The sequence below is a fragment of the Leuciscus leuciscus genome (genome assembly GCF_965113295.1).
Source record: "Leuciscus leuciscus genome assembly, chromosome: 18".
Classification (NCBI taxonomy): domain Eukaryota; kingdom Metazoa; phylum Chordata; class Actinopteri; order Cypriniformes; family Leuciscidae; genus Leuciscus; species Leuciscus leuciscus.
The window spans coordinates 6,213,804-6,230,567 of NC_138742.1; the positions used below are offsets into that span (position 1 = coordinate 6,213,804).

Consider the following 16,764-nt stretch of genomic DNA (forward strand, 5'->3'; position numbering starts at 1 on the left):
CCTTCATAACCTGACAAGACACACACAAAACACACAAGATGTGTGTGTGCACTGCAAAAAATGATTGTCTTCCTCAGTATTTTTGTCTTGTTTTCCAGTACAAATATCTAAACGTTCTTAAATTAACGGAACGTATTTTTATACAGTTACTTAAGAAGCAAAATGACTTAAGATATTGAGTCTCGTTTAATGCATACTTTTTTTTTTTTTTTTGCTTAAAACAAGAAAAAATATCTCCCAATGAAACTCCTTACTCATAATCACCAAAGGCTTCGATTAGGACGGCAGTAGCATTATTATCTAGACTGGGTAAACCCAGCCTGATCTGCCGGCGGTTTGATTTCGCCCTGCAGCTCAGGCTGGAAACCTGTACATTTATCTCTGCTGCTTCCTTTACAAATTTGCGGGAACCAATCACAAACTGGTTTATCCACCTGGGGCACTATTGGCGTGTTTAATCCAATCCAATTCCAGAGCTGTTACGGCTCTGTCCAATTACTTTTAACCTCTCGACGATGCTCAATGGCTTCTTTTTAGCAAACAAATCGCTCAAGTGGGTGTAAATACCACTAATTTTCATGTTTGTTTTTTTTTTTTTTTTTTTTTGCATAACCTGCAAAAATCGCTCGATTCCATTGCTGCTTCTGCAAACCGCTGATCAACACGTTTGGTTACACATTTCCTGCCTGGAGTTTTCGCGTCGCTCTGCAAAGTATGTCACCCGGATCGTTGGTCTGATTGGTTGAAGGACTATCCAATTGCGTACAGAGTCATTTGAACTATGCCCGTTGATCACGCCTCTTGTGCAGTAGAAAATACAGAGCAGACTCCCCAGACTAATGTTCAATCTTACAAGATTGAGCTTGGTCTGGTGATAGCCAGACTAATTATTATCCAAAACATGGTAGAAAACAGAAAAGAGTAAATGAAGGTGTTTGAGAAACACCTCTTTGAATTAAACCTCGTTTTATTGCAGCTTTTTATATAGTGAAATGATTTTTTTTATATATATATCTCAGAATTGTGAGATATAAACTCGCAACTGCAAGAAGAAAAAAAAAAGGTCAGAATATTTTTTTATTGCATGGCAGGAACAAGCTTCTATAAGATTTAGATCATCTGTTCATCTCAATGTCTCCTCAAGTTTACTGCATGATGTGTCACTTTAGCTGGAAAATATTTTCATGGTTTGAATTTGTGCAGCCTTTTTATTGACAGTCTAGTATTAGTTTTAATGAACAATTTGAGAATTATTACAATGCATTGTATTGTATGTAGAGTATATATATTTTTATATGTAGGCTAAACGTCATTTAAAGTGTTAAAATTCAAAAGCTGGTAAAAACTGGAATGGAAACCCTAAATTAACTTGAATAAATTTTGAATTTTGTTCACTCCATTTTTTTTTTATGATTTATCTTATTTAAAATTACCTATGGTGGTCATTTTCTTTAATATATGGTCAAATATCCACTGTTGTTCTTATTTTGGATGTGACAACTTCTATGCAGTCACATGACGGATCACTGACCACTAATAACAGTTACTGATCATCTCCATCAATCATAATTCACAGATGATGATGATGATGTTGATGATGTTCCATGTTGAACTCAACAGACATCACTAGATGGCAGTATAACTCAAAGGTGTTGACATTTTCTATTTTAAAGGATTTTAAGCTAATATTTTATTTTGCCTTTTGTTTCATAATACATTTGTTTTATAAAACCAAGTGTTGCATAAACAGGATAGGTACTATCAACACATACACAGACGTAAAATGCTTGCAGTGCGCTTTCATGAATCCTCACCAGCTCCACCTGTATAGATCTGAAATGGGTCATTAATGTATGCTGTATTGTATATATGATGTATATATGACAAGTGACTGTGGTGCTTTGCTTGTACATCTGGAAATGGAAATGATTATCTGAACAGCAAAATGGTCCAAGTCTAGAACAACACCCTACAGAAGAAAGAAAATAAATAAACCAGTTTAGCACAAGAAAGATCAACCCTTGCCTTTCAAAACCAGTAAAAACTTTACAGTACAACTCTTCACTGGAGAGCTACATGCAAGTGAATTACGATCAAATGTAATAACTGATAAACGAAGGCATCTGTTGTTTAGACACAATCCATCAGGTCATTAACACGGGACACATCATGAGCAGCGCAGCAGAGTTCAACAAGTGTGTGAAAATGAGTTCCCTAACATGCGGATGCCAATCACTCAAATACGCACATCAACAGCAAAGAAATCGCACCCTATACCCTTAAAGGGATAGTTCACACAATAATTACTCACCCTCATGTTGTTCAAAACCTATATGAATATCTTTCTTGGGAGCAACAACAACTCAGCCACGAAGTGGAAGGCCACGTAAAATCACAGAGCAGGGTCAGTGCATGCTGAGGCACACAGTGCGCAGAAGTTGCCAACTTTCTGCAGAGTCAATAGCTACAGACCTCCAAACTTTGTGTGGCCTTCAGATTAGCTCAAGAACAGTGCGTAGAGCTTCATGGAATGAGTTTCCACAGCCGAGCAGCTGCACCCCAGCTCATCATCACCAAGTGTAATCCAAAGCGTCGGATGCAGTGGTGTAAAGCAAGCCGCCACTGGACTCTAGAGCAGTGGAGACGTGTTCCCTGGAGTGACGAATCACGCTTCTCTGCAGGCAATCCGATGGACGAGTCTGGGTTTGGCGGTTGCCAGGAGAATGGTACTTGCCTGACTGCATTGTGCCAAGTGTAAAGTTTGGTGGAGGGGGGATTATGGTGTGGGGTTGTTTTTCAGGGGTTGGGCCCCTTAGTTCCAGTGAAAGGAACTCTTATGGCGCTTTTCCACTGCATGGTACGGTACGGCTCGGTACGGTACGGCACGCTTTGGCGCTTTTCCACTGCATGGTACGGTACGGCTCGGTTCGGTACGGCACGCTTTGGCGCTTTTCCACTGCATGGTACGGTACGGCTCGGTTCGGTACGGCTCACTTATGGCGCATTTCCACTGCATGGTACGGTACGGTACGGCTCGCTTTAAAGGTGAACTAAGTAACTTTTTTACCTGAACCGAACAGCTTCGGAGTCTTTGGAATAGTTATATGACTTTTTTCGGGTTGAATGGTGGTCGTCTCGCACCCCCCGAGCGCCTGTGAGCCGAAAAACCACCCTTGCAACTTTGAGCCGGCGGGCCGCTGGCCTCAGCGTCAGGAAGTATCGCGTGATATCAGGTCTCACGATGTAACGAATTGCTTTACGTTATTTAGTCAGACTCGAATAAATATCGTTCTTGTTGATGGACTAGTAGACATCTTCAGTGGTTATCTGTGCCTGTTCGATGTCCGACGCTTTTTTACGCGTTGTGTCAGGAGGAGAAATAGGGATAGCTCACAGATGAAGTTATTACAGAGGCCAGACAGACTCACGGAGGCGATTGGCATCTCACAACTTGCACTTTATTCCCCAATCGAACTCATGTAACTGTCTGTCATCCGTTCTACCATCCACAGCTTTACTTGATAAACAAAAGTAGGATAAGAATGAGCATCAAACTGAAATAACCCGCATACATGGGGTGTTCGAGGTGCACATATAATACAGACTGCCGACAGTTCAACAGGACGCGCGCAGCTCTTAAAGGGGCCGCACCTTATTTCCACTCATTACAGCTTCCATCCTACTGAACAGGTACCGGTATAGAGGGCGGAAGGGATCAGGCCGTGAGTGCAGAGACGGCTCTGCGCGAGTGGTATTTACGACAGTAATGTTAAATACAAGTACTCCACAGCGACTCTAGGGGTCGCTGTTTGACAAAAACGGAAAGCTGCATAGTGTGCCTTTAAATGGTACCACCTCTGTTGAGGTTCCAAGCGTACCGTACCAATACTAAAATGTGACGTGAAAACACTGCAGATCACTGATTGGTCAGACAGAATCATCACTACCAGCGTCATTGTATTTACGACACGAGACACTAAACCCGCTAGATTTAAATAGCCGGTAGACAACAGCCAACGCTGTAGCACCTGTTTTAAAAGTATTTGCTTAAAAAAAAAAAGAGTATAAACTTCAAAAAAGAAATGGCTGAATCGTGGTCAGTGGACGAGGTGCAGACGTTCCTCTCGTTGGTTGCCGAGGAGCGGATGGGGAAACACGTAATGAAAAATTCGCATTTAATATGATGATGTCATGGCAGTAGAGACGGCAACTATAACGATCAGTCCCACCCACTTTGAAGCGGTACTAACTGCAGTGGAAAAGCAACCGAGCTAAAGCGAACCGAACCGTGCCGTACCGAGCCGAGTCGTACCACGCAGTGGAAAAGCGAAGCGAGCCGAACCGTTCCGCGGCGAGTCGAACCGTACCGAGCCGTACCATGCAGTGGAAAAGCGCCATTAATGCTTCAGCATGCCAAGACATTTTGGACAATTTCATGCTTCCAACTTTGTGGGAACAGTTTCGGGATGGCCTCTTCCTGTTCCAACATGACTGCGCACCAGTGCACAAAGCAAGGTCCCGATAGAACACCTTTGGGATGAATTAGAGCGGAGACTGCGAGCCAGGCCTTCTCATCCAACATCAGTGTCTGACCTCACAAATGCGCAAAAATCGCCATAAACACACTCCTAAACCTTGGGTATTTTAAGTTGTTTCCACTGTTAAAATGAGACAAAATAATTTGGCATTGTGCCAATTTGTTTAGTGGAAGTCTCACTACTACAGTTCAGCCTCAGGTGCCGTAATACTTAACTTTGTGCACCACATGTGACAATGACAGATGAGTGCATTCTGTTTACTGCTTAGTGCCTAATACACTAAATTATGTTTTATTATCAGAGTTCAGGAGGAAGAAGTTAAAATAATCTATCCAATCAGCACGAGAGGAGGCCTACACGCAGCCGACTCACTCATGTTCCTCGACAGAATTTGTTGCATTTTCCTGATGTACCGAACTCGTATCGAACCCTGACCCCAAAACCGAAGTACGTGCCGAATCATGACTTCTGTGATCCAATACACCCCTAATATGCAGGGTATTGAAATCTCTTTTGAATGCAAGCTCGTTTTTCACTTTAATTTTTTGCACAAGAAAAAAAAAAAACACTCACATTTTCATCAGTATATGTAAAAACCAAAATAATTGATTAGGTATTATATTCATATGAAAATATATTAAAATTTTCACTATATTAACCCTATTTCATTGCTCTATGGCTATTATTGATTGCAATGTATTGTTAACTGTGTCTTCCAAAGTGCATACTGTATTATCCAATGTTGGATTGTGTCACGAACTGTAAAGGATCTGAAAGAGGACCCAGAGCAGAATAGCTGTGAAGGGTCTTTTATCAACAAGACTGTAGACAGGGCATAACAACGAGAGTGAGGTGTGAAAAAGTAGGGCTGACAACATGATGACAGGCAAGGAGGAGGATGACCACTAAAACCAGTCCTGGGTGACAACGGGCTTGAGGACTGCAGAAGAAGAGGCAGCACCAGGTTGAATGATGGCGAGGAAGACCAGGCAGTAACACAAGGAACCAGAGGCTTGATGATCTCTTAGCTGTAGCACCAGTCTAGCTGCCAGGCAGTGAATGTCAGTGGTCAGGATATCTCAGGATGCAAGGGCAGAGACAAACACAAGACTCACAATGAACAAGACAAGACACAACAAGATAAAAGAGCAAGACAAGAGAGAAGATAATAAATTAAACAAGAGGCAAACTAAAACCTGATGTAAATAACTATGGCTAGATAAATAAAAAGAAGGAAAAAAAGAACACTAGAAACAATTGGAACATACAAATAAAATTAAACAAAATAACAAACTTGCAGGCAACTAGATACTGGAGAAGAAAGTCTTAAGTAAAAATGAAATCAAAATCAAAAGATAAAAACAAAACAAGACACAGGGACAAACTAACTTGAACAAGACTAGAAGAAAAAAACAAAATAGCAACAAGGATACACTAGAACTAATCAAACACTTTACTGGAACAAGAGCAGAGATAAACTGCAGACACAGGCAAGCAAACAGGAACACACCATAGGACACAAAATGAACCAGCAAAGACATGAGGGAAATAGGCACAATATAAAGGGACCAGAACACATGAGGATCAGGTGAGCACAAGTAGGCCCTGTCCCATTTCTCCCCCCTTAAAACTTCCACTTGGTTTTGAGTGCCCTCGACAGTAAAGTCCCCTCGACGAGGGAAGTGGGGTTGAAGACCTTTCCCTATGAAATGGGACACCACTATATGCAAGTTAGCGTAGCGAACGTGCTCACCTACGTCACGTGCAGCATCAACGTGTCTACCGGTAGTAGCCTACTACTGTTTTCATTCAGGAAAATGTCGGCTCCAGCGGTTGTGTTGCCTGTTGTGTGGGCTTTGTTGATTTATCTACCACTAATTAATCAACAGAGAAGACGTGGAAAACAGAAGACGCATTCGCCGTCTTCTTTGCCTTGTGGATTTGTTTCAGGTATGTCGATTTGTTTAAATATTTTGACGTTATGTTCAACTCAGCTGTTGATGATTTAATGCTAGCCCAACTAGAACAACCTGTTGTTTGTGTCGATAAAATAAGACGACCTACACATTCAGATCGTATAGTTACGTAATGTACATTTACATTTACATTTAGTCATTTAGCAGACGCCCTTATCCAAAGCGACTTACAAATTAGGACTAAATTCAGCGAGTCATCATAAAGAGGCAAAAGCAACAACAACGCAGGAAGTGCTCAAAATACGAAGTTCAGGTATTATTCAGAGTAGCATAAGCCTGATAAGTGATGTTTCAAAGGGAAAGGAATATTTTTTTATTTTTTTTTATTTTTTTTTATATAAGGTTAAGTGCTCACGGAAGAGATTGGTTTTCAGCTGTTTTTTGAATGTTGTCAGGGATTCTGCATTCCGGATGAGGGTGGGGAGAGCGTTCCACCAGCATGGAACTGTAAATGAGAATGTTCTGGAAAGTGATTTTGTGGCTTTCTGTGATGGAACCACGAGACGTCGCTCGTTGACCGATCTTAGGTGTCTGGTAGGGATGTAGACTCGTAGGAGTGAGTGAAAGTAGGAGGGAGCTGAGCCTGTGATAGTTCTGTAAGCAAGCGTCAGTGCCTTGAACTTGATGCGAGCAGCAGCCAGTGCAGAGAGATGAACAGAGGAGTGACGTGGGCCCTCTTGGGCTCGTTGAAGACAAGACGAGCTGCAGCATTCTGGATCATCTGTAGGGGTTTGGTCGCACATGCTGGGAGTCCAGCCAGAAGGGCATTGCAGTAGTCAAGCCTAGAGATGACCAGGGCCTGGACGATAAGTTGTGTTGCATGCTCAGTTAGGAAAGGCCTGATCTTCCTGATGTTGTGCAGTGCAAACCTGCATGATCGAGCTGTCTTTGAAATGTGATCTGTGAAGGTCAGCTGGTCATCAAACGTTACTCCAAGATTTCTGACCGATCTTGATGGGGTGATTAATGATGACTCTAGCTGGATGGTGAAGTCGTGCTGTAGAGATGGATTGGCAGGGAGGACGAGAAGCTCAGTCTTTGCCAGGTTGAGCTGCAGGTGATGTTCCTTCATCCATGTGGAGATGTCCGCCAGACAATGTAGCCTTTAACTGTTTTTGATAAGTATTCATTTCCTGTGTGTGACATAAGGAGAAAGTCCAGCTAGACCAGTGTACAAAACTTTCTGCAGACCTCTGGGGGAGGGGTGTAGCTATTAGAGACCTCTAGGTTTAGGTTAGATACCGCTGTTTACTGAAAGCAAGATTCACACCTTCGAGTTGGGGGAGGGACATACAAACACACAAAAGCACACATACACACTATCTGGGCCTCTAGAGACTGGAGTCAGATCAGTAGATTAGGGAGAGAAACATTTTATGGCTGCAGAATTTAAATCTCCATGCATTTGCATTCATTGTTATTGTTGTAAATGTCACCAATCTACACTGACTGTGGAATGTGTAATGCAAAACATGTTTTTATTAGGCTAACTGATCAAACTGGTGTTTTGTTGGGCCATGACTTATGCAATAATGTTGGTTGTTGTTCATTGTTTTCCAGAGTAACCGTCCATTGACATTCTGCAGGTTGAATATCGACGTGCCCATCCTACACCTGTGGTTTAATGTGGAGTCAGAGGTCAAACAGGACTTTAGGTTAAGTAGGCGGGCCATGCATGCCCTGCAGCGCCTGATGCAGAGAGAGCAGGAGCATGGCTGGGGCAAGGGATTTGAAGTCCTGATTTATGTCTATTGGCTTGCCCATGGACTTTCTTATCGTGTGGTGTCGCGAGTTTTCAGTGTGCCCAAATCCACTGTTCACAGGATTATACACAAGGTGGCACAGATCATTTGGGACAATCTCCATAGAGCCATCACCTTTCCGAAGCCTGCAGACGTGGACACTGTGGCTGATGGATTTGCCCAGTGTTCTGGGACACCCGTCCTCAACAAAGCTGTTGGTGCTATTGATGGTTGTCATATAAGAATCAAGCCCCCATCACTTCATCGCCTGAACTATTTAAACTACAAAGGGTTTTACTCAATAAACATGCAAGCCATCTGTGACTCTACTGGAAAGTTCCTGGATATTTTCGTAGGCTATCCAGGTTCCGTACACGACACACACATCTTAAAAAACAGTTACTTTTGAAATGGGTGCGCATCAGTATTGCACCAGGTATAGGCTATTTTTGAAAATGTGATAGTTCCCACTCCTATCAACTTACCATTAACAATGATGTGGGGTCCTCTGCCGGCTTGAAAGAGGCCACAATCACGGGAGGATCTATCGCTGGCCTTCCCCCCAAAACGACATGCGTCGCCTCACAGTACCACCAATTGGATACTGTTTTTTCACCGTTGTCTGTACCTGAGCCCGTAGTTGGTTTGGTAGTTTTAGGTCCTACAATAACAACTACACATGCACGCACGCATGCACACTAGTGATGTTACGTATGACACTGAAGCTTCGATGTGCGTATCACACATGCGACACAATTTCTAGTGAAGCCCCGTATCGGGGTGTGTATTGGTTTACTAGAGTCACGTGATCGACGACAAATGAAGCCTCACTTTCTGTCCAATCACATGCGCGTTTGGGTGTCAGAAGGCTCGAACCCCAGATCTTATTTAACGAGTCATTGTTGGCCCAGTCTGGTTGATGGGTTTGTGAGGAGAGAAAATGAATTTATTTAATGAACAATTAAAACACAAACATGTAAGGCTTTTATTTGTACACATAACATTGAAACTATGGAGTGTGTTGTGGTTGCTTCATCTGCCAGAGCTTCTAACTGCTTTATTTTAAATAAGCACCAGATAGCGCTGTTCTCAACACTCTCAAAGCTTTGAATCTTTTCCGGAACAGTCAGGGGAAAGCCTCAGTGATTCATGAGGCTTCATTTCCCCATCCCTAAGCACACGAGAGAGAGAGAGAGAGAGAGAGAGGAGAGAGAGAGGAGAGAGGGGAGAGAGAGAGAGAGAGAGAGAGAGAGAGAGAGAGAGAGAGAAATTGAATCATGTAAAGCAGGGGTGCCCAATCCTGCTGCTGCCGATCGACTGTCCTGCACAGTTCATCTCCAACCCTAATCAAACACACCTGATGCAACCAATTAACGAACATTAAAGGCAGGTGTGTTTGATTAGGGTTGGACATTAACTGTGCAGGACAGTCGATCGGCAGGAGTAGGATTGGGCACCCCTGATGTAAAGGATTTAAAGTAAGATGTAAGTGATAAAGACATGAAACAGATCTCTATCCAAAGAATTACCTTGTACCGCTTCTTTAAATTCTCCCACTTCTTGCCTGCCTTCTCTCCTGTAATCTTTCCGTCCAGGCCCAGGTCTTTCACTGCTTTCCTATAAACATACGTATGTATGATGAATAGCTGTGTCGAAATGCATTGTAGCTGGGGGCTAGAGCATTATCAGACATTGATATTGTTATCAGTTATTGAATTGTACAATCTGGTCACTCACTCCCATAACAGTTTGGAGGCAAATTTCTTTTTGGTGAACTTATCCTCATTTTCAGTCCTGAACCTGATGAGGCCAAAGGTCTGCTCGACAGTCCCTGAAATATAAGACACCAGTTGCCGCTTAGTAAATTGCAAATTAAAAGGAGAGAACAAGACGGATTTTTGAATAGTCAATACGATCTGATGAGTGTGTTTACATGCACATAATCCCAGTTATGATCAGGATATAAGTATCCATAATAATATGCTAGAAATCTAATAAAGTAATGAAATGTAAAATAACATAGCATAGTTTATTATAGATTGATTAATGCTTATTAAAGCTAAAGTTATTAATTCAAGAGCTGTGAGTAATTTTCTCTTTGCCTTTAGTTGTTTTATTCACATTAATGGTAGAATCATCAGCAGGTTTATTAGACGCCACTTTAAGACTGAATGCATATCTAATAATTCACATATTTTCTCCCAACTATTAACATAGACTGTGTTTAAGTGGATCTCCAAACCGGTCATTTTGCCATATTTTTGTGTGTATTTGATCGTTTAGTTTTGTGTGTATTTGCACACGAAACCCAAAGTATAGTTTGCTTGACCCGTTGCAGTCCGTTTCCGAGCGTGCGCCGCCATGGGAACAGGGACAACGTCTCTTGCGCGGATCATTGTGCTTTTAACAGCTATTTTTACTATCAAACACATCCTGCAATTTAGAAACAGCAGACCCTGCATTTTACAACAATCACCGATTGTGCTCAGTGCTGATTCTGATGTTAAGTTTGGGTTTAGGGAGAAATGACAGCGCGCTGTGAAGAAAAAGATGATGCGCTAGACGAACGCGGATAGTTTTTAATAGTTTTACCTCACATATCTTCTTTTTATAATCCTTGGAAGCCAAAATCAAAATCGAAAATAAAATTAGATTAACTACCCAGCTCAGATATATATTTGATGGGCAGACTCTCTCGAAGCACTCGGCAGAAATCATGAACATCGTCAGATAGCTTCGTGAAATATTTTCTAACATTAGTGTTCAAAACTCAACAGTCCATTGGATGTGCATCAAACTAACATATTCCAACATATTTCTAAATTTTTAACATGCTTATTTGCGAAAATATACTTACAATTCAATTGTTCCTTTCCAACGGTGCCCGCCATCTTTGTTAAATAATGTGTCCGGCTCGCTGAGTTCACAAGGTATCCTGGGTAATTTCATCTCGTATCGGACCTCACTATGTTTTGAGGGTTTATTTTATTTTTTATTTTTTTTAAGTTAGAATAGCAGTCCCCCTTGCTCCCTAAAGTTTTGGGACACCCTACCCCTACACGTGAATGCGCAAAAATGAGGGTTAGGGCAAAAATTTCGGGGAAGGGGAGGTATTGGGACAGGCCCTTAGTGAAACAAGGATTAGACGTGGACTAAACAAGGGGACGTGGTAACTGGAAATGAGGAGGTGGGACAAGAGGAGCACATGGCCAACAAAGACAAAGCCATGCGCTCAGGCACAAGACAAACAAGGAAACATTAAACAGTGACAAGATGGACAAGACTGTCAGGACAGGTTTGTGCATGTAGTTTTCATGTAATATGAGCCCCTGTGTTTGTTTGTTTTGTTTTTGTACATTATATTTGTTGTTACAGGCATGTGATGTACATTGCTGTGTAAGTGTTCAAGAAAATGCAATAAAATAAGTATTTAAAAAAAAAACTCTAGAATATGTAAAAATGTGGTTCTTGAAATGTTGTTACTTAACTTGTAGGGCAAAAGGAACAGCTCAACTGTGTTGTCAATTTAAACAATTTAGACATTTTCTTTGAAATAATCCTCTCAGCTAACAGCTCAGCTATAAACCGGGAAAGAATTTCACTGGCGTCACTTACAGTAAAGGAGATCTGAGTTTGTGTAACCCTCCGCGGGGAGGTACCCACTAATATAAGGGTGAATCCTCACCAGAGAGAGCAGAACCTGGTACAAAGGAAATTACTTCAGTAATATGAGTACAGAAGATTTTCATGGAAAACACGGGCAGGACAAAACAAATCATATCCCTGTTATCTCAGGCATTCCTCAAGCAGAGCTGCTATAACATGCCTGTGACTAAAAGCCAATTATTTCTCAACGCCTTGGAGACCTAGTGCCTCTTGTTGGACTTGTTGAACAGCCGGACAGAACCACTGTATTCCCAGTATTATGAGTAAACCGGTGGAGTGTGTTTATCTGCATGTGAGATGTGTAATATGACTAAGGGGCGGCTTGAGTACAGGATAAAAAGGGTGGGAGTTTCATTCTGGGGTCCTGTCCTAACTTTCTCTCTCACTTACACACACTAACAGCTCTGAGAGATATACTTTTACATGTTCTGAAGGCATTAAGGACAGCGAGTGACGGGGAAAGACAGCGGAGAACAACTCAGAACAAGAGAAGAGGTTTTTGTCCAGCTGATCTAGTGTCCTCGCAGTCGGACAGGCAGCATGTATTGGGACGTGGCCCTCTGGAGCGCCGGGATCTGGGCGATTCTGAGTTTAGCTGCTGGACAACTGACCGAGCAGGAGAAATCAACCATCGTGGACATGCACAACAAGCTTCGCTCTCAGGTTCAGCCCAGCGCCGCCTTCATGCAGAAAGTGGTAAGAGATGCACCTGACTAGAGAAACACATGTACAACATATTTCGCTTTGGTTCTAGTGGTGAAAACCTGATTATTCCAAGAGTTACTGAACAAAAAGTCCATGCAAAAATGATTTACTTTAAACAAAATCTTACTTACCCCAAACTTTTAAATGGTGGTGTACAAGATGCATTGAAAATAACTTTCCCAACCACATGTGTGTGAAGTCTGAGGTTGATCTCTGACTGTTGATGTTTTGGTCTCTGGATGCTCTTATGAGGTCAAAGCATCTAATCATCTGCCATCAATCACTGGAATCATATCTTTAATGGTCTCATTACAGCGGTAAACAACAATTATCACATTAATATTCATGGTAATTGTGTCATGATGCTTATTCATTAGCACAATTAACTTCAAAACACAAGGGAGTCTAAGTAATGCAGTAATCATGATTGTGGTTTACCAAATGAAAACTGATCCTCATGGGCCAGTTGTTCAAAGGTAAGCTGATCGGATTGTGGTTATCGGATTGGATCAAATCTTGAAAATGGGTTGTTCAAAGGGGAAAGAAGGAATCTGAAATCAGATTAGATCATGGAATCCAATCCTAGTTTTAATCTGGATCAAACCTTCAGTTTGTGTTGTTCAAAACTTGTCAGTAGGATTTGGATAACTTTGATCCAAAAAAACAGGATTATCCTGATCCCAACAGGGGGTAGGATTTCAAGGTGGATTCCAGGAAGAAAATGTAGTAAAACTTTAAAATTGGTCAAAAATACAACATTTGTATCATGTAATATACACACACACTCATATTTTTATTTTGCTTTTGATTAGCTTAACTGTTAAAGTAATACATTAGAAGTAGACATTAGGCTACATATTAAGCCTTTCATAAGCCTACTGTAAAAAAGAGATTTTGAGGCGCCATTAAATAATCCCCAAACAGCTGTAAAAATCAAACAAAAATATTATATTTAATTCAAAGTGTTTTATCACTGTTTCTAAACTACATTGGCACAATCATAAGAGATGAACCCGTCAAAAGATCTTTGCAAGCGAACACAACGTTTTTTTTGTTGAACGCTATACGAAACTTTTGAGAAAAAGAAAAAAATGAGAACGCAAAAGCATTGAAATATTTTTTTATATTTTTTTTGATCTCATATTTTTTACATGACCATGTCCCTTTGGGGGTTCCGTAGAGCACCAGTAATCCAGATTTGGTAATCGGAAAAAGTTTACATCCAGATCAGGGTGATCCAATCCAATTTTGCTCTGAAAAACCAGCACAAAAGTAAGATGGATTACCTGATCCTGGGTAGCAAAACATGGGATTTCCGAATCCAGATCATTCTGATCCAGATTAAACTTTTTGAACAACTGGCCCAAAAGTATTAAATTAATCACTCAGCATAAAGTCATTTAGTAGCCTATCAATGTTAGTATTTAAAATGTCCCTTTAAGAAGAAGCATTGTTGCTGTGTGAAACATGCCTCAACTTCTGTGTCATGTGGATGCATGAAATACCGTTGCACAACCAAAGGTGTCAAGTAACGAAGTACAAATACTTTGTAACCTTACCTAAGTAGACATTTTGGGTATCTATACTTTACTGGAGTAATTATTTTTCAGCAAACTTTTCACTTCTACTCCTTACATTTTCACGCAATTATCTGTACTTTATACTCCTTACATTTAAAAAATATCCTTGTTACTCATATTTCATTTCAGCTTGGTTTCATTCCGGCTTGTCATCGTTAAAAAAAATATATAAAATAATATAAATCGCGCCATCCGGAGAGAGTGAATTTGATTGTGGTTGGATGAGAAGTATAAACGTATACCATTCCGACACCCTATTGCTTTTTCCTATCGTCTGCCTCTAAAGTTTGACTTTTTGCACCAGTGTTGCCAGATTGGGCGGGTTCCCGCTTTTTGAATTTGATTTGTGCGGGTAAAAAAAGGGTTAGGGCTGGTGGACAAAATTTGGGCTGGTTTGGGATCAGTTTGGGGTTTTCAAACATCTACATTTTAATGTCTAATTGGTTGAAAAAAACTAAACTAAAGTATGCATGTAGTCATCATGACATTACTAAACACACATGCCCATGCAGAGTCAGCTAACGTTGATGTTGACGTCACCGAGCACGCACTTTTAGCCAATCAGCGATCAGCAGGCAGACGCGATTTAGTGCGTTAAGTTTTAGCTGTATATTCAAGTGATCGCTAATGCCAAAGTGACATACTATACAGTAAGTTGTATCTACAGTAAAGAGTGAGATAGTGAGCAACTCTAAAAATAGTACACATGTGGTGGGAGATGACTCGATGGTGAATATAACTCTGAGAGGAGAGCACAGTTTGAATGACTTGAATTGAAATCCAATATGGGACGACTCCTGTCCATGGTCATGTGCACACTAATAGCCTGACATGACATCTGCAACTTTTACACCGTCCAGACTGCATGCACTCTACTTGTCCCTGACAGCTGCTGAAAAAGGTTTGAATCAACGATGAATCAATTTTTGACTGCTAAATTCTGCATTATGTTCTGCAATGTGTTCCGAGGGTTAAAGTCATCCGTTAATTTCCTAATTGCCGTTTTGACAGTGTCCACCTGGACATTTTAGTCATATTTGCAAATTCTCCTTAATTTTATCCCTGTTTTGATCTTTTTTCCTGGAAAATTGATTTATTTTGTATTTTATCATCGTTATTTTGTTTTAAGGACATAAAAATGGTGCTTTATCAACCTTGAATGACATAGTAATAATTATATCACATTATTTTGGCAGTAAAATTTTGGGCGTTTTTTTTTTTTTTCTTGGAGTGGGCAGGTTTTGGTGAGCTTTTGGGCTGGAAATCACCGTCCCAATCTGGAAACACTGTGCACCATTACAACAATATTTATAGGCAACTAGTCGTCATATCTTCCGCTACATGAAACATGTTAATGCTCAGTAGTACACATATATGGTTCTTTAATGTATTTGCATTGTACTAAAATGCATTAATTTTCAATGGGCATATATGCGGCTGAAACAGGTAGCCTAGTGCATCCCAAATTTTGCAACATTAACATTTTAATATAACATTACAGTCATTATGGCCTTTTTTTGAGGAGGTGGGGTAGTGCACTATAGGCCCCTGTGGGCGGTCTAAGCTTTTGTCCTCAATAGCATTTTTTTTCCCCCTTACATTACTTTTACTTTCATACTTTAAGTAGTTTTAAAACCAGTACTTTTACACTTTGACTTGAGTAAAAAGTTTGTGTTGATACTTCAACTTCTACAGAAGTCTTTTTAAACCCTAGTATCTATACTTCTACCTGAGTAATGAATGTGAATACTTTTGACACCTCTATGCACAACGTGTGTGTGTGTGTGTGTGTGTGTGTGTGTGTGTGTGTTGATACTTCAACTTCTACAGAAGTCTTTTTAAACCCTAGTATCTATACTTCTACCTGAGTAATGAATGTGAATACTTTTGACACCTCTATGCACAACGTGTGTGTGTGTGTGTGTGTGTGTGTGTGTGTGTGTGTGTGTGTGTGTGTGTGTGTGTGTGTGTGTGTGTGTGTGTGTGTGTGTGTGTGTGTGTGTGTGTGTGTGTGTGTGTGTGTGTGTGTGTGTGTGTGTGTGTGTGTGTGTGTGTGTGTGTGTGTGTGTGTGTGTGTGTGTGTGTGTGTGTGTGTGTGTGTGTGTCATGCTGAGGAATGTGAATGTTATATAATGTCTTGCACTTGAATGGACAAATTCACGCAAAATTTGGTCAAAAAATGCCCGTCTCGACGAGTATCCTAGTAAACATGGTCAGCTATGTCTTAAGTGAAAGTAAACAGTAGAGAGAGAAAATGCATGTGCAGTATATCAGTATATTGGATCCATGCATTAAGTCTTAAAGTGACAGTATCCTAATTCTATAGACCTACCAGAAAAGCACTGTTTATTTCATTTGCCACCGTTCATCTGAGCATCAAACAGACATTCTGTGTAAGATGGCTTCCTCCCTAGCGGGAGTTATTCTACTGAGGCCGCCGCTCTGTCAAGCTCCAGATAGAGGAGTCAAACAATTGGCCCTCGGCGGGCCACCTTGATAGCCACCTTATAATAGAGCAGCAGGTCTCCTCTCACTTTGAGAGTCGCTTTGAGATTAT

At 41.0% G+C, this 16,764-nt stretch overlaps 1 protein-coding gene and 1 long non-coding RNA gene across 2 annotated transcripts in view; one reads left to right on the top strand and one right to left on the bottom strand.

Moving 5' to 3' along the window:
- The window catches only part of LOC309480267 (uncharacterized protein), a 36,656-nt gene that overhangs the window by 14,282 nt on the left and 5,610 nt on the right, over nt 1–16,764 (top strand). The window contains exons 7-8 of the mRNA XM_082144679.1: nt 8,075–8,470; nt 12,439–12,618. Coding sequence (XP_082000805.1) covers nt 8,075–8,470; nt 12,439–12,618 — 576 coding nt within the window. The remainder of the gene's footprint in view (nt 1–8,074; nt 8,471–12,438; nt 12,619–16,764) is intronic.
- Nucleotides 2–5,271, bottom strand: LOC309481049. The gene is made up of 2 exons (XR_014199875.1): nt 3,840–5,271; nt 2–3,037 (listed from the first exon to the last, which is right to left on the bottom strand). It is a non-coding gene; the product is annotated as an uncharacterized lncRNA (long non-coding RNA).